General features: G+C 51.2%; 1 protein-coding gene across 1 annotated transcript in view; it reads left to right on the top strand.

Moving 5' to 3' along the window:
* IGF1R (insulin like growth factor 1 receptor) overlaps positions 1–17,638 on the top strand; it is a 257,169-nt gene extending 239,531 nt beyond the window's left edge. Inside the window, exons 20-21 of the mRNA XM_045296469.1 lie at positions 1,515–1,649; positions 10,303–17,638. Coding sequence (XP_045152404.1) covers positions 1,515–1,649; positions 10,303–10,684 — 517 coding nt within the window. The 3' untranslated portion in view covers positions 10,685–17,638. The remainder of the gene's footprint in view (positions 1–1,514; positions 1,650–10,302) is intronic.
* The last annotated feature ends 997 nt before the right edge of the window (positions 17,639–18,635 follow it).

Genomic DNA, 18,635 nt, shown 5'->3' on the forward strand with positions numbered 1-18,635 from the left:
CTTTAAGGATGGAGGGGACTGATTTGGGCGTATGCGTACATCTGCTTGCCCTGGGCTCTTTCTCCAAAGGCTCAGAGGTCTCCTTATAGCACAATGAAATAGAAATCTCTTAAGAGCCAGGGTTATTAGTAATATCTTACAGACTACCTTTACCCGAATTCTGGTTAGAAACTGCAGCAACAAAGAGACATACTAGGAGTTCAAAGATTCTACCACGATAATGAACCAATGAGAAGAAAGTACATACAGTGAGAGGCTCATGTTAGGCTCCATCAAGTTGGTTGCAACTTAATAATGGCCCTGTGGCACCCAGAACGAAACTCTGGTTGGTCCTGCCCCCACGCTCACCATTGTGGTGATGTCCGAGCCCTGGATTGCAGCCGCCCCGTCAGTCCATTTGTCCAAGGCCTCCCTGTTTTTGGCTGCCCCTCGACTTCACCAGGCGCGCGGTCCTGGAAAGGGCACCGGGGGAGGAGGCACTTGGTGTTCATTCCCTTGCTTGTGCCAACCTTTGAGGGACCCTCAGTGGGGCAGGAGTGCAGACCTGGGATGGATGGACGTTTTCTCGGCCAAAGCGAAGCTGCCCCTCGGGAAGAAATAGAATTCAGAATACTGAATAGCGCAAACCTCTTTCTCCCGATAACTAGAATCTAGAACAAAATTAAGTAAAGGCTTTTAGTTGACCTTGTTGAAGGGCCAGGCAGTAGGACTGCATCATTTAGCACAACCGGCAGAGATGTCTGTGTCCGCACGTTGGTCTAGTTCAGCTCGGTTTCCAGTTGTTCTTCAAAACCTGGGTAGGCAAAAACGGCAGGTGGGGCCCAACTGCCCGCCGTCATGTGGGACGGTTCCCTTCCTCGGCTGCCCCTTTCTCCTGTAGGCCAAACTCGAGGCTCAGGGCCTCTGATGCGTGCCTGTGAGCAGCGCTGCCTCGGCTCAGCTGGTGCAGGGCCTTTGCCCTTGCCCGGCTAGTTCTTAGGGTCCCTGAAGAGCTTCTTCCCGTGCCAGGCACAGCCCCCACCCAAAACCCATGAGAACAGGTCTTCTGCTGGGACCCTGGCATCAGTATGTTTGAAAACATCCCCAGAAGGTCTCATATGTACCCAACACTGAGACCATCGGATTGTCAGAACAATTTGGAGAGCTTGTCCCCGGACAAGCAGTATTATTCTTGGGATGCAGCAACTTTGGGAAGTATTGTCCTGCCGGTGAAATGGTTGGCTGTGCTCTGCACTCCGTGTGCCCTTGGCCCAAACCGAAGCGCAAGGACTGCTGTGTCGTGTTCCCGGACTTCCCTTCCCCAGTCTGCCGCGGGAACTAGATTGACAGGAAGCCTGTCCAGTAACAAGTGAGGGCCACCGCTGCGCATCCATCCCAGCGTCCGGAGTGTGCTCTGGGACGGGGGCTGTCACAGAAACAGGCTGGATCTCATTCCACAGTTGAGAAGGTTGGAAGGGGAATGCTGAGGCCCATCCATCCCTTCCCAAGCGGCTCACTCTCTTTTCTCGGTGCAGGTCCTTCGGCGTGGTCCTCTGGGAGATCGCCACTCTGGCTGAGCAGCCCTACCAGGGTTTGTCCAATGAGCAAGTTCTTCGCTTCGTCATGGAGGGCGGCCTTCTGGACAAGCCGGACAACTGCCCGGACATGCTGTACGTATCTCCTGGGCCCCCGCGCTCCTTCCGATCCTCCGGCTCCAACAGTGGTGTTCATGCATCAAGGGAGATTGGTCAGACTGAGAGCAAAGGCACTCGCAAGAGGGTTGAGGTGGTTGGGACGTAGTTTGTGTAGAAAGAGGGGTAGGTTGATGTGAGGAAACAGGCACCATCATCTACCCCTCACACTCAGCCGTTTAGTTAGATTTGCAGTGACACCGTGGGGTTTTAGGCCAAACTTGACTGTTAAGGCACGTTGAAAAGCCAACCCACCCCCAGCCTTCGGCAGACGTCAAGGACTGCCACTGTTTGGCCAGGCGTTCCTCGTGGACTGAGCGGGCTAAGCTTGAAACCCCTTCCCTTAGATAGTGCCAACACATCGCCATCCTTAAAGGGGCCCGAAAGGTTCCTTTCCTGTGAAGGTTTACAAAAGTCATACAGTGGCACGCTCCCGGGAGCTCCCAAGGGTGGCCGGGGTGGGCTCGGAGCATGCTCTACCTGCAGACACATCCTGGGCACACACAGCTTCCAGTGCTGCGAATTGGTCTCTCCACGTGAGACTGCACGCGGCCTCAGGACCACGTGGGCTCAGCATTCTCAGACTCTGTCGGGAGAGGGCTGGCTCTGCTCTCTGGGGACACGTGCTTCGTGGCAGTTGGAGCTCCCAGCGGTGCATGGACCTCATGGTCTTCCGTGTCCACGAAGGTGTGGGGTACTTGGGTGGGTGTCCTCGTGCGCAGGGCCAGTGTGGTTGGAAGCGGTGGGCTTGTTTCTGAGATGTGCACTAGGCAGGGCTCAGAGATTTTTCTGGATCCCACAAGGTGAAGGTCAAGACCAGTCTCTAAGTTTTTCTGGAGTGCCTTTGAGGACAGGGTCGGCTGTACTGCCACAGAGGAATTGTTCTGTGTATACAACACCCTATCTGTCTGCCCGCCCCTCCGGATCCGTACGCATGGCAAGCGCGGACTCGTTGACCAGCAGCCCTGAGAGCTTTGCTTCTCCCGTCTGCCCATTTCCTTGACCCAGGAATCCAGACCAGGTGTGCCGGCGCTGCGCTCAGGGTGTCACAAGGCTGACATCCAGGTGTCAGCTGGGACTGCAGCTTCCTCTGAGACCCAGGGTCCTCCTTCCTCTCCCAAGCTCCCCCAGGTTGTTGGCAGCATTGAGTTCCACCGGGGCTCTCGTTCTCTTGCTGGTTTGTTCTTGGTGCCCAGAGACTGCTTCCTGGTCTTGACACCCACGCTCCACCACCGCCTCCTCGGGAGACCCCCTCGCAGCGTAGCAGCTCACTTCAAGGCCAGACTGTGCGACTTTCACGATCGTTTTCATCTGCTTAAGCCAGACCCGCCCAGGATAATCTCCCTTTTGATGAGAACATCAGACAGCCCCTCAGATTCACAAGCCCCACCCACACTCAAGGCTAAGGCTAAGAAGGGGCATGTACAGCAAGGGCCGAGGTCTTCACAGCCACCCCAGAATTCTGTGCACCACAGTCTCCAGAGCAGGATCCATTGCTCCATCTACGACTAAGCATGGTTGATAGCACTTGGTGTTGCTTCCAAGACTGACCCCTGCTCTCCGTGTAAATAAAGGTGGTGAGCCTCGTCTCCTGACTTTGGCTGTGGAGCTGAGAGGCACTCCGAGCTGTGGAGACGGGCGGGCGGAGTAGCCCCATGCTGCAGGAGTGTCCTCACTAGGCATCACGGGCCTGAGCTGCTGCTCGGTCTGCCCGGTGGATCGCACCGTCCTCTCACTGCATGCACAGGGTCCTGGCCAGGAAGGTAGCTCATGCCTGATGCTGGGGCAGGCCCTCAGGGCCCAGGACTCTATTTCCTGAGGAGCCGTGCACTCAGGATTCCCCAGTCTGTCACGGAAGGGGCCGCTCCAGAACTGCTGGACCCAAAGTTAGAAGGGACTTCAAGTCCATGCGTTCGTTTCTCGCCCAACATGGACACTTTCTGTCTCTCCCCATCCGCCTCCCTTCCCCTCCTCCCTCCTGCCCTCCCACCCTCTCTCTCTGTCACCATCTGTATTAGCAGTGTAATAGCGTAAAAAGCAATCACATTTACTAACAGAATTTCAAAAGGTCAGAAAGCAGAGTTCTGGCTCTCGGTCCTCTGTGAGTTTTCAGTCAGTCGAAGGTGTTTCTGGAGCTGGCAGGGCTGCGTCCAGGTGGCACACGTAGGGCCCCGTGACCTGCAGCCAATGTTCCCTGGAGGAGGGCTCTGTCGACTCTCTAAAGGACCGAAAACCAAGCTCACCGCCATCAACTCACAGCCACCCTAGAGGACACAGTAAAGCTGCCCCTGTGCGTTTCCAAGACGGTCACACTTCATGGGCGTGGAAACCCCACTTTTCTCCCCTCTAAAGGACCAGGGAGTAAATACTTTCAGCTCTGCAGACTACATATTCTCTGCCAACAGCTACTTAATTCTGCTCTTGTAGCGAGAAAACAGCCATGGATGGACATTACATAACATGTATGACTGTGCTTCAGTGATACTTTACTTGGGGATGCCCAAACTGGGATTTCAGCTCATTTTCATGTGTCATGAAATATTTGGATTATGATGTAAACACACACACACACAAACCAACATTTACACATGTAAAAGCCGTAGTTCACAGACCTTTCAAAAATAAGTCTGGTGTGGTCCCCAGCCCCCTCGTGGCCTTCCCTGTCCCAGCCTTCGTGGCTGGAGGACGGGTCTGAGGCATCTCCTGACTCGTCTCAGCTTCACTCCATCACCTCTTCCGTCTCCTTTGCATCATGGGGTCCATCCTGCTCCCTGCCGTCAGGGTCTGCCTAGGGCATGGCAGCAAGAGGCAGGACTGCCGAGGGGCTGGACGGAGGAAGGCCAAAGGGAGGAAGGAGGCAGCCCTGAGTGCTGACGGCACACGGCTAAGTGCTCGGCTAGTTGTTGGAACCATTACTAGCTCTCTGGGAGGAGGTTGTGGTACCGTGTATTCATAACGATGATACACCCTGTAGAGTAATTCGGCTCCGTTCTCTACGGTCTCTGAGTGGGTTTGGTTTGGGGTTAAGAAAAGGGTAAAAAGAGAGGTGGTCAGCGGTTTCATAGAGCAGTAGGGACGCAGTGCTCTGGGAGAGGGGTTCTTGTGTTTCAAGAGATGAAAGAACGGGCAAAGCCGATGCCAGAACAGAAGAAACTTGACAGCCTTATGGGGGGTGCTGGAGAAGCCTGTAGACACAAGCCGTGGGAGAGAAATGACTTCAGCGGTCAGCTCCAGAGGCCTAAACAGGAATGTAGGGGAAGCTTGGGAGGCCCAGGAGCTGCTGCAGGCTTCCAATCAGTACCTGGAACTAACCTCCGGGAAACCAGTTGCCTGGGGAGTAGCTAGGCCCCACCCTTTCCGGATCACAGGATGCTCAGGCTTAGACCAGGCCTCTAGTACAAGGCCCAGAGTATCAGCTCCGTGAGTCTCCGTGCCATGGCTTAGTTTGAATTAAGTCAGCAAGCATGATAGCATCAGCTGCAGGCAGGCCGTGGCATGCTGGTGGGTTCACATTGTAGATCCACAGTGAGGCCCTTCCTTGACTCCCTCTCACATTCATGTCTCAGTACTTTTCCATAGCGGCATTGAGTGAACACCCCTGGGGATGTGGTGATGGCTAGAGTGACAGAGGGAGGAGGACTGGCCCTAGCTTTCACACAGCCCGGCTAGGCATGGAACCAGCTTTGTGGCTGCACACGGGAGAAGGCCTAGAGCCGAGGTGTGAACGAACCTGAACTACTCAGGGGAAGGAACCAACCCTTCGTTCTGCTCCCCAAACTCCCACAGCGCCTCTGGCCAGTGTTCCAGCCTGCACAGGCTCCAGTGCGCAGGACTCAGGAAACGATGTACATTTTCGAGTCCAAAGAATCATCAACTCATAGATGAGTTTGCAACAATCTCAGGAGAACCTGACTGTTTATGCCGTTTTCAAAATGTTTGTTCTTGTTGCTGATGAAAGTCCCCACGTTGTGGGGAATCCTAGGATGTTTTTTCAGGAATCGCGGGTTTGAGTTGGCGTCTAATCAGGCAACAGGGGCCACTTTCTGCCCCCTTGGCCCTGGAATGAGTTTTTGTTTGTTTTTTTCAAGGTCAGCAGGCCTCCTCTCTGACATTAACGAGGCAAATCGCCATATCCAGAGACGGGTGACTCGGGATCTGGGGGTCAGTGACATGAGCACACCTAGCAAGCCCTGCCCCTTTCTGGAATCGGGGCACTGTGGTGTCCTTACCGGACCAGGGTTGTGCTAACAGTGGGCAGCGGGATGTTTGGGTCCCAAGGTGCCCATGTGCATCTGGCTGCCTGATGCCCAGCACAGACCACAGGGAGCCCAGGGAGCAGCGTGTGGACCCAGCAGAGGGACCCAGGCCTCCTCCTTCCTCTCTCAGACCCGACGGTCACTCAGCTAAGAGGCTGCATTCTGGTTGCTGTCCTGTTTCCTCCTCTGGTGAAGGGCATCATGCCCACCTCCCCTGCATGTGGGAGAAGCCAGTCTGTCGTACAAGGAGGGCGTATGCACTTGCCAGAACTAATTATTTATAACAAGCTTTTGAAAACCATTTCATCACCTCATAAATCGTTCAAGAGGCTACTGGAAAATGTTCCTGTTGAGATAGTGTAAGCAAAGCCTTGATTCCTGCAGAGTAAGAAACAACAAAACAAAAACAGTGGCCTTCTATGGGCAGCATGGCCAGGGCTGTGAACCTGGAAGGGTTTCAGAGAGGCACCCTGTGGCTTGATCGTGCAGGTGCTGCCCACCTCCTTTCCCCAGCCCTGGCCCCTCGTCAGCCCCTCAGCGCCACATGGACACTGGCACAGTGCGTGCGCTTGGGCTGGCCATGACTCTATTCAGGGGTAAGTGGGCCAGCCAGGGAGGGATGACAGCAGAGCAATAGAAAGGAAGTTATGTACGTGTGGCCGCATACGTCAGTTTTTTCTAATGCTTTCTCTTGGGAAGCGATAGAGAGTGGGTGCAGGCGGGTAGGCATTTTGCAACCTGAATATAGAGGGAGAAAACAAACGAGCTGCCAGTCTCTGGATTCGAACCCCCACAACACCCAGGCTGTTGTACATCCCACCAGCATCTCCTGGTGGGATGCTGGTCAGTAACAGGGTTGAGGGAAAACTTGTTTTTTCTGAGGAAAGTGTTGATCTGTGTGTGGCCGTGGAAAGCACAGTTATGCACTTGCGCTCCATCCCAGCTCCACTCTCACTGATTTGTAACTTAAAAAAAAATTTTTTTAATCACTTTATTAGGGGCTCATACAACTCTTATCACAATCTATACATACATCAATTGTCTAAAGCACATTTGTACATTCATTGCCCTCATCATTCTCAAAACATTTGCTCTCCACCTAAACCCCTGGCATCAGCTCCTCATTTTTCGCCTCCCTCCCTGCTCCCCCCCCCCTTCCTTGTGAACCCTTGATAATTTATAAATTATTATTTTGTCATATCTTTCCCTGTCCGACGTCGCCCTTCACCCAGTTTTCTGTTGTCCATCCCCCAGGGAGGAGGGTTTTTTTTGGTTTGTTTGTTTGTTTGTTTGTTTTTAATCATTTTATTAGGGGCTCATACAACTCTTATCACAATCCATCTGTACATCAATTGTGTAAAGCACATTTGTACATTCATTGCCCTCATCATTCTCAAAACATTTACTCTCCACCTAAGCCCGTGGCATTGGCTCCTCGTTTTCCCCTTCCCTGCCCCCTCCCCCAACCCTCATGAACCCTGATTTGTAACCTTGGACCAAGTGTTTGATCTTTCCCTGCTTCTGTTTTGTCACCTAAAGGAGGAGTAATAGTACCTACTTCAGACTTGGGGAGACTAAAGTGGGACACACACATAAAACTTGTGAGTGCAACCCACGCAAAGCAGTGGTGAGTGCTTCCTGTTGTTGGCTGATGGACAGGGCAATTCTTGGGGATGGGGGAATAAGGTGTCCTCTAGAGACTATTCCATTGCTGTTGCCTCAATGCTGACTCCTGGCGACCCCATTGGACAGAGGAGCCTGCGCTGTCGGGCTGGGGAGGCTGCACATCTTTACGGAACACTAAGCAGTCACTTTCTCCTGCGGAACAGCTGGTGTAGCCCGGTTGCTGACCTCTCAGTGAGCAGCCTACCAAACACCTAACCCCCCAGGCTGTAAGGGCTTTCTCTGCCTGCAGAGCCGCAGGAGTCACCACACTTCCACTACAAAGGGCCAGACAGTCAATATCGTAAGCTTACAGCCCAGAGAGTTTATGCAGCAGCCACTCAACTCAGTGACAGACAGAGTGGCCCTAAACGAATGGGCGTGGCTGTTCGAAGAAACCCTGATTCACATGCACCGGCAGTCGGCTGGGTTTGGCCCGAGCTGTAATTTGCTGATCCCTGCTCGAGAACATTGAATGTGGATGGATCTCCCGCTTTCCCATCCCCACTCTTCCTCAAGGTGAAGCGCCCCTCCCTTGATTGTACTGGCCTCCTTTCCCCCATGTCACTTAGTTACCTGGCCAACCTGCATGCCCTTCCTCTCTCCAGACCAGCCTGCATGCCTTTCTCCTGTAGGAATTTCCTCTGGGGCCACCTTAAGCTGTTGGCCAACTCTGACAGAGGCTACATACAAGTTTGCTCAGCTTTGAACTTCCTGGAGGTAGGGCGTTCCACTGGGCCATTTTTATTGAAGAGCTGCTCTCTGGGCCGACTCTTTTAAACCCAGTAAAATGTTTGGAGAGAACGAGGTGGAAGGAAGGCCTGTGTGCTCGTGGGAGAGGCCTGCCTTCATGGGTGTCCTGCTGCCAAGCAGAAGGTTGCTCTGAAGACCTTTGTAGCTGGGTCTCTGCACACTGGGTGGATAGGACATAGCCGCTCTTCCTGCGACCATTCTGAACTGTCATCAGGGCTCTGGCATTTCCTGGGCACAGCAGCACCTCACACCCCTTTTCTCCTTCCCCATGTGGCTTCCTGCTCCCATGAGGGCTCAGTCTCTCTGCTGCCGAGGTTCTCCTTTTGCCCACGTGACTCAGTGAGGGCTGCACACCTGCTCTCTGCCTGTCCCTTGCTGGCAGCGGGGACTTTTTCACAGGCGCGCCCTCTGCGGCTTCAGGTCTGCAGCGGACCACTAACTCTGCTCATGTAGCCTCAGTTCGTGGCCCAGCCTCTGTCTGTGGGGGCCTTGCAGCAAGCAACCTCAGCCCCTGGAGCTGTGTTGAGACCACCAACATGGAGGACAAGCCCCGTGTGTTCTGTAGCTCTGCCGCCTCATAATGCCTGTGACATCAGGTTCTCTGTCGGTGGTCTCTCTGCCACCAAGGAAAGCTTGTCCATAGTAGAGGTGGACTACAAAAAGGGGGCTCCCCCTCACTGGAGACCAAGAGGGTGCATAAGCAAGTGTGGTGAAGAAAGCTGATGGTGGCTGTCTATTAAAAGATAGAGAGTCCAGGATCTTAATGGCTTGAAGTTAAACAAGCGGCCATCTAACAGGAAAGCAATGAAGTCCACTTGGAAGGAGCACACTAGCCTGTGTGATCACGGGGCGTTGAGAGGAAAAGGTATCAGAAGTTCAACAAGCAACCGGGTTTATGTGAAGGAGCACAAAGTGGAGACCCAAAAACCCAACTGTGAGATAGTGGATCGCCCCTCCCAGAAGGGCCACAGGAAAGGGGTGATGCCAGGGTGCAGTATAGCACTGTTGAAACACATAACAACCCTCTAGTCCTTTCATGGTTCCTTCCTCTTCTATTATGGTCTTAGTTTTACCTCATTAATCCTGTTAGACCTGCGTATGTTGATGTGTGTCATTAAGATTGCTCAATGCATGAAATCTAAGATAGATAAACCCTTCAGGAATTGTAATGGGAGTAATGATTCCCTGAGGGTACAGGAAGTGGGGGGGGGGCGACTGATAACAATGATGCCTACATAACCCATCTCAAGAAGAACGAACAACAGAATGGCATGTGAGTGGATATATTGGCTGGTGTAAGATGAGGGGGAACAAAAAGGGATAACAATAATGATATTTAATATAATAACAAGGGTTTTTGCAGGGGAGAGTGGGAATAAAGGGAAGCTGATACCAGAGAGTTTAAGAAGGAAGAAAATGATGGTGGCAACAATTGTATGATCATGTTTGATCTAATTGAATTGTGGATTGTTATAATATCCCCCCCCCCCAATAAAATGGGTGGGAGAAGGGGGAGGAGGACCACCCATCTGTGCATCTGAGTTCTCGAAATCATGTTTGAACCCCTGGAGGCAAGAGCTGCTTCAAACCGAAACCTGGTTACTTTGTTATTGCTTTTTTTGAAAAGCTTTCGGTTAAACCTTTTGTTAGTATTAGCCATGTCATGTTGAAGAACACATGGCATGATGGCCACAGTGTGTGTGCAGACGTGCCGCCTTCGAGAGAGTTTGCATTTGCTGTGTTGGGTCACAGGGTCTGGATGAGGTGAGAGGCTGGGTGGGCTGGGATGTGAAACGTAGCAGCTGAAGGATACCTACTTCTTCAGGATAGAAAGCCAGACACGTCCCGAGAGAGGGCACCTGGTCCTTCGTGACCCCGTCGTACACATGTCCAGGGGGAAGACCCTCCAAGTGCGTAGGCCCTTCCGGTCTGGCCTCATCTCTCTGTCTGTCTGCGTTTAGGTTCGAGCTGATGCGCATGTGCTGGCAGTACAACCCCAAAATGAGGCCTTCCTTCCTGGAGATCATCAGCAGCATCAAGGATGAGATGGAGCCTGGCTTCGAGGAGGTCTCCTTCTTCTATAGTGAGGAGAACAAGCCCCCTGAGCCGGAAGACCTCGACCTGGAGCCAGAGAATATGGAAAGTGTCCCTCTGGACCCCTCTGCCTCCTCGTCCTCCCTGCCGCTGCCCGACCGACACTCAGGACACAAGGCTGAGAACGGCCCAGGCCCCGGGATGCTGCTGCTCCGCGCCAGCTTCGACGAGCGACAGCCTTACGCGCACATGAACGGGGGGCGCAAGAATGAGAGGGCCTTGCCTCTGCCCCAGTCCTCCACCTGCTGATCCGAAGATCGCGCCACCGTGCAGACCGTAATGTGTGTGCACCCTTGGCAGTGGGGAGGAGGTGGGGTGGGGGGGGAACATAGTCAAAAGCTTCTGTACCTCAGTGGATCTTCAGAGCCGCCATTGCTGCCCATGGGAGACGGCTTCTCTTCAGAAAACACTCTTGGGATGTCCCTTTTCCAATATGCAAGTAGCTCTTCATTTGCCTAACCAAACCCTCCAACTGACATGGGCCTTTAAGCACCTGCGCGAGACCACACGTAATAGCCACAGAGCACTTGAGAACCTATTTTCTTATGCGTTCCCTGGTTCCTTTCTCTCTCTCTCTCTCTCTCTCTCTCTCTCTCTCTCTCTCTCTCTCTCTCTCGCTCTCGCTCTCTGTTGCGTTTCTCTTCTCTGCTTCCGAACACAAGCATGTTTGCCACAATCTAGCGTTGACACCCTTCTTACCAGATTGAGAAACAGCCTATACAGGTGGTTCCCAAGTACCCTGCCCACACCTGCCTGACCCTCTAGGTCTTTATCAACACTAGGTGGGACTGAATTTTTTAACTCTTGCATCTTTAACCTTTTGAGTGAAATACACAATTTTTAAAAGGCCATCACTCATCTGAGTTTGTTTCTTAACGCTGCCAAATTTTGCCAAACTCCACGTCTTTCTCCCGCACCCTTTTTCTTATTTCCCGAGACATAGAGAGGGCCTTTATGACTCTGCTTAGAGGAATCCTGGGGATGCTCTCCACCTGACCACTCCCTGGTGTGCCCTTAGCCTCACGTGCACAGTGAGCTACTTGTGCTTAGCTAGCTCGGGGGTGGAGGACCTGGAACAATGGGGGAGCTGTGCTGGCTGCTTTGGGCCACCTCCCCACTGCCCAGCTCCCTCTAGCCCCCAGGAACAATGGAGAGCAGGAGCCCTGTCGAGCCTGAGACACAGGCTGGGAGCAAAGGTCGTCCTCTTGGCAGTCTCCCAGTCCCATCCTCTCCCGACCCCAAGGACCCGGATGGGCTAGGGTTTCCAGGGGCTCAGCCCAGCCATTGATGCAGGTGTGCAAGGGAAGATTCAAACGCCCCCACCACAACATGAAGCAAAGCAGTAAATGGATTCAAGCATTCTAAGCTTTGTTGATATTTTCTCTGTTACTAGGACTTCTTCATGGTTCTTACAGTTCTATGTTAGACCATGAAACATTTGCATACGCATTGTCTTTAATGTCACTTTTATAACTTTTTTACGGTTCAGATATTCATCTATACGTCTGTACAGGAAAAAAAAAGCTGCTATTTTTTTCGTTCTCTATCTTTGTGGAATTAATCTGTAATAACTTTCAGGTCTGCCCTCTGCCCTTTCTGCTCACTCCAAGAAACTTCTGTGCTGTGTACTGGAGTTTGTGACTCCCTCCCTCTTTCCCCAGCAATTGATAGTCACATAACATCGTTTCCCATGAACTGTTGATGCCTGTCATACACACACCCGCCCTGCCCTTCACCCCCCCATTCGTTGTTTTCTAACGTATAGGCTCTGTGGGCACAGGTTGGTAAGGAAACAGGCTTGGAGGAAGACCGGAACCCATCCCTCCTGGGGGGGCCGTGGCCCCCTCTTTCCTTAGCCGGCTCTCACACAGCATTCGACTCTGTTACCGTACAAGACATGACACAAACTCAGGTCAGAAAGAAAGGTTCAGTGTTTGCACACCCTTGTTCAGTGTTTCTAGCCCCCGCTGTTGAAGCCTCACCTCCCCCCCACCCCCCCACACACACACCTCCACTTCTCCTCCAGCCTTGGTTTTGGTTGTGACACACATATATATATTTTTTTAATTCTTGGGTACAACAGCAGTTTTCACTGCAGACAGTAGGCATTTAGGCTACTATTTTTTTAAGTGGATATTTGCCCTTCCATCCCATGAGAAACAGCTGCTGAGCCCAAGGGTGTAGCTGACGGGGGTCCCGCAGGCCCCTCTGTGTGGCTTTCAGCACTAGCGTTCCCACACCAACCAACCTGCCTTCAGAGGTGGAGGCTCCCACAGGCCTTCAAAACGTGTGCTCCCAGCGGCCCCAGGGCAGGAGCGTCAGTGTTGTTGCCTCTCTGCCACCATGTCAGGCAGGCCTGTCCCCTGCCCTCTGGGCCGGGAGCCACACTCCCAAAGTCGGGGGGACAGGGGGCTCGCTTTGTCTGGTGCACTCCTCACCAGAGGGAGGGAGGGCGGCAGGGCGGCATGAGAGTTGCTCCTGGGATGGAAATATTTAATGACGAGTGAGAACAAAGGTAAAATAGCATTGCTAGGTGTGACTGGAGAGTCCACAAAAGAGACTTGCTGAGGTTTTTTGCTTGTCAGTCGTTCCAGTCCTCTTATTTTGTCTGGCCACTGTCCCATGGATTTTCCTCTCAAAAAGGAAATAAGGAGACAGAAGCAAGTTCATTCGGAAGGTGTTACGCGTAGTTCCATTTTATCCTGTGATCGAGTTTCGGTCACCATGGAGAAGCCCCATTATGAGTTTAGTTGCTGAAGAAAGAGTCTTTGCATGTGTGTTTCTGATGGGACAGTTTTGGTTTTTTTCCCCCCAAACATTTATCTACCTCACTCTTATTTTTTTAATGCATATATAGTAAAAAAAAAAAATACATCTCACATTTCTCAGCAGCTGACAATATGCCAACGATCCTGGTAACCTCATCCACACCACAGGCCCCACACACCGGGGCGAGGGGAGAAGCCCGGCTGTGTGCTGGGGTCAGCACCACCGGCTCTTCCCCGCGCATTACCAAACAGCTTGCCTCCTCCTGAGATGTCCTGGTTTGGTTGCTTTTGTACTTTCCCCCAACTTCGAGGTGGCAGCGAAGTGAAGTGTTCAGGTTTTCCTTCCCCACCCGGAAGCCCGGGGAGCCCAGGGCCCTCTGCAGTCAGACCCACAAGACCACCAGAGTGCAAAACAGGGAGACCAGCAGGCTGCCCCAGGCCGCTTCTCTTTAAAACAACGTGCTCCGTGTAGACTGGATGAGGAACAGGCTTCCTCTTAGAAAGAGCTGTTGTGGTTTGGGGTTTGTAGGTCAAGAGGGATGCCAGTCAGGTGTGGCAGTGTGTTAGATCCCATGTGCAAGTGGGCAGTGGTTGGAGTCCCGTCCTGCCCACTCCTCAGATGTCCATGCAGTCCTGGCCCGGGCCCGGCATGCTGCTATATTTGTTCAACTCAAAGGTGCAGCCTGGTTGTGATGTGAGAGCCTGACCCTCCCACCCTTACCGTAGAGAACACGGCTTCCTGGCATAACAGCCCACCCAGTAGAGCATATACGGAGAGACAAGGCCCCCCCTCCCTTTCCAGACTCTTCCCAGCTTCCCTCTCCTCCTCCTCCCCGAGAGGAGACTCAAGACCTAGGGAGCCTTCTTGGTGGACGGGCTGGTGACGGCACCCAAGTGTGGAGCCTCCCGCCACGCACTGTGCCACCGCTGCCAGGTGTGGAAGCTGCTGCCCTGCGAGCAGCGGCTCTTCAAGGCCCTGGGACTGGGTTTGGAGAGCATGGTGGGTGCTTCTCCCACACCTGGATATCTTTAAAGTCACAGTCCCCCGGTTAAGCTCAGGAGCGTTTTCCCTCCTGCAAGAACACTACCCTCTGTTCCCGAGTCCTCTGGGATGTTAAAGATCATGGAAAATAGTGATCAGGGTTTCTCCCACGATGTTGCTGACCCCTTAGAGTAGTGACCTCCCCACTCTTTTGCACATACTTACCCGTTCCACAACTGGATTTCTACAGATCACTCAGCTGGCTACAAGGGTTCTGTTTAAACTGTCCGAGTGTTGGTGTCCTTCCGTTTTTGTTGTAGCGGGCGGTTTTTCTCTTAAGTAGGAAGAAAACACTAATAGTGCAGTGCCTATCGTAACAAGTGCTGCGGGAACCTGAAACAAAAGGCAAGTAGCTCCCGTGAGGGTGCAGTCTTTGTACTGGACAAATCACCCACCTGGCTGCACCCGGGCATCAACCAGTCACAGTTCTGGCCGCTTCCGTGCTGATCGTCCCACTTCTCCGGGATCCCCTCTTTGGGGTGCTCCAAATCGTTTCCTAGATCTTGAGTCGCGGCATTTTCCGTGCACCCTCCTCCTGCCGGCAGACCAAACTGCTTAAAACAAGATGAACCACTGAGGCCCATCATTGGATTGCCGTGAGCAGGAAAACTCATCCCCTTCGGCTCTGCCCTGAGGCAGCAGAAGCTGGTTTATTCTGGAGACTTTGAACTCCAACTGGGTGAGACCTAGGCCAGCCGGGTCTCCCTGCGTGAGAGCAGGATGCTGATGTTTGACATGCAGCTGGAATGAGCTTCCTCCTCGGAAGATAGGAGACCATGTGCGTCATAACACTGGCCTCTCTTCCGGCTGAGGATGACTCCGAAACATCAATGATAGGAAAAGTGGCTTGAGCAAAATAGCCAAGTCGTTACAGTGGAATTCCCAAATGGCAGGACGCTTGGTATGAAGGGGCATGTATCGGTTGAGATGGCAAACGTTTAAGCCAAGTATGCTGCCAAATTGTGGGTCACTTTGTTCCACTGAAGCCTCACTGTCAGCAGCCCATCTTTGTGGGTCGTAGGTGGTCCTACACACACCACGCGGGCTGCGGGGGGGCAAGGTCACACTGGGCTCAGACCAGTGAGCGGGCCAGAATGCCCAGTCCAATGTCCTTAGCTGTCACTGTGGGGTCCTCCTGGGGCGGCCAGATGATACTGAAGGCAACGCCTTTCCAAAATAATGACCCCCTCCAGTTGACAGTAATAAGCCATGACATGCCTTGGCCCATTCTAGCATTGCATTTCAGGTTTGAGATTTGTTCTTTTTTACCATTACTTGTGTTTTAGCTATTTTTCATTTCCTGAGCTAAGCAACATTGGCAGCTATAGACCAGTGATTCTTAAGCACCAGGAATGAAAGTTGAATTTTCTTACTCTACTCTGGAAAGTCATTGGAGGTACAAATGAGAGGCCATGCTGTTGACCTTGAACATCTGATGAGAGAGATGCTGAAGAGAGCTTGGACAGACGAGCGTGTTGTCCGGTGGCCTCCAGGTCGATGACGAGTCGGTCGTTTGGAGAGAAGGCCGACACGTGTTCTCCGAGGGTGACGTGATGATGTCGAGGGACCGTGCGCGACAGAAAGAGAACGGCCAGGAGGGAGGCGTGCAGGGCCCGGGAGGCGTAGGGGGCTGTTTTGAACTTGGTGGTTTCTGAAGGTGTCAGACCACGTTGCCGCTGAACTCACCAGTGAGCATTTGGTTTCGACCAAAAAGTCCAACAGCCTACTTTGGGAACGTATTGAGGCGTTGAGTCAACCTCTTTAAGAATACGAACATTGTGCTTTTCAGTTCTCATTTCTGGGGTATGACTTCAGAGTTTGGTTTGGTTTGGTTTGATTTTTTATAAGAGTATAATAATCACTTGTGTGTATGCCTACATTTATGTGTCTTTTTGCATCTTTTTGGTAAACATCATTTTAAATTAGTCAGTCATTCATTAGCATTTTCAATAGGGCTCATAAGTCCAGTAGATACGGGTAGTCAGTTGACGAAGATCTGGTTTACAAGAACTAATTCAATGTTTCATTGCATTTTTGTAAGAACACAGAATAATTTTATAAACCGTTTGTAGTTTATAATTGCCGGAAATAATTTAAAGACACTTTTTTCTGTGTGCAAATGTGTGTTTATGATATATTTTCTCCTTTTTTTTTTTTTAGACACTTGTTTAATAGCTAGCTTTACGATATGCCAAAACAAACGAAAACAAACAAAAGGATTTTTCCCTGACCCAAGCGGTGGTCCACCCCTCCCTGCCCCATGCTTTGGGCCCTAGTTTATAACAAAGGGATGGTGATTTAAGAAGTAGTTCTGTATCTGCAGTATCTTGATCTTTCAGGACCTTCTGGTTGGGAGCGGGAGTATCTTTTCCTGGTCATTTCCCTTTGGGGTGTCGCTGCTTTAGAGCCTCCTTGACCACGGAAACTAGCGGTGTGGCTTCCCTCTGGGCTGGTGTGGTGGTTGTGTTAGTACGGTCGGTCGACCAAGAAGGTTTTCACAGTGGTCACAGCATTCAGACGCGCCTCTCTGAAGACAAGTCTGGTGTGCACAGGCCATCTGCTTAGGCGCTTCGTATCATAAAATGCTTTATTATAACCAAGAATAGACCTTTTTAGTTTGTTTGTTTTTAAGTCAATACCAATGATTTTCCAATATAAAACAAGTACTTTTTACTATAAACTACACACGGATTTTTTTTTTCCCCTCTAAAATTGACTCGTTTCCACAATCTCCCATCAGTCTATTGGCCATGTCTACATAACTCCATGAAATTCTTACCACTGGAAACTGGGTGCACTAAGCAAAAGTGAGGTCCAGAAACAATTGTTTTGTTTTCACCTCTTCATTCAGCTGTTTGGCATCGCGCAGACACCTCCCCAGGTGGATAGCTGCCTGGTGGAAACACCTGTGTGCTTTGAAACAGAGGTTGAGGTGAGAATGGCCAGGGTTTGTCTACCTCTGGGACAAAAGTCAAACCAGATGGCATGATGGGATGGATGTTTCCAAAACCACGTTTTCTGAGTTTCCTTGTTTTAAAAATGTTTTTTAAAAAAGAAAACTTTTTTAAAAAGGTTATTAAAAAAACATGGCCAATTTATTACATGAAATGATTTTCTGTGTATGAATTATTCCTAAAAAAATTTCTGTGTTTATATAAAAAAAAATCCGTAGATGAAAAAATTTTTCAAAATGTTTTTGTATATTCCGTTGTAAGAAACTGTTCCTGTTATTGCGATATACTCTGGATTCTTTACATTATTAAAAATTTTTAAAAAAACTTTGTCTATTTTGAATGGCTGAAGCTAAGGCAACTTTAGTTTCTCTTACTCTGCTTTTTTCTAGTAGTTGAAGTACTACACGATTTAAGTTAAAATAAAGGAATTCTGTATGTATCTGTCGTCTTTAATATTGTCTCCATCCCCTTGGTGCCCTTTTGTGAAGGGAAGCTGGGCTTCATGTGTCCACACATGTCAGCATGTGTTCTCCTTGAAGGCTCTGCTGACTCCCGACAGCTGAACTTCCTCAGTATACAAATTGCTGGTGAAGACCGGAAAACGGTTCGTACACACACACACACACACACACACCTCTGAACAACCCGAAGAACATTTAAAATACATAAAATGTTGAAATTCATGCTTTATTTTTGACTGATTCAGAAACTTGTCCCCTATACCTGCCACTAGTAAAGGTCAGGCCAAGGTAGCTTTGAGCTGGGTGACTGCAGGACAAGAGACTACTCTTCACACCTACGGCCCTGGGCTCCTCCCAGGTACCATGCCTTACTCCAGGTGGGTCGGTGAGGCCCAGTGTGGCAGCACACCGCCCTGGACCCGTTCCAACGTTTTACCTCCTGGTTGACCATCGGAGATGGTGGTGGCCCAGTAAACCCTTCAGCCCAGGCACAGTTAAGGCTGGGCTGTGACTAGACAGCACGGGCAGGTCACCCAAGAAGCAAGACAAGCACGGATTGCGCTGTAGGGATGAGGGAAGGCCAGGTGAAATTGTTCGCTTCAGAGTAGTCAGTAGGCATAAGTAAGCCCACAGTTACCTTGCTGCTGCCATCTGCCAATGCTATACAGCTGCAGGAAACAAGCCGTGACTTCTAGAATCGGGCCAAAGACACGTAGATAAAATACCACGAGAGCAAGCTCAGATGTTGTCTGTCCCCGGGGGAGAGCTGGACAAATGGGCTCAGCATGGATTTCACTTACTGAGACCTCCTATCACCCATCCATTTATAGTGTGCAAATCAACAGGTTTTAGTATATTCAAATACTGGTGCAACCATTATCAGAATAAATTTTAGATCATTTTCATCCCCCCACAAGAAACCCCATATTCATTCACTTCTTCCCAGCCCGTCCCCAACCCCAGCCTTACAAAAAC

This window comes from Echinops telfairi, unplaced genomic scaffold (assembly GCF_000313985.2).
Source record: "Echinops telfairi isolate 266 unplaced genomic scaffold, ASM31398v2 ScPeMD7_7409;HRSCAF=8447, whole genome shotgun sequence".
NCBI lineage: Eukaryota > Metazoa > Chordata > Mammalia > Afrosoricida > Tenrecidae > Echinops > Echinops telfairi.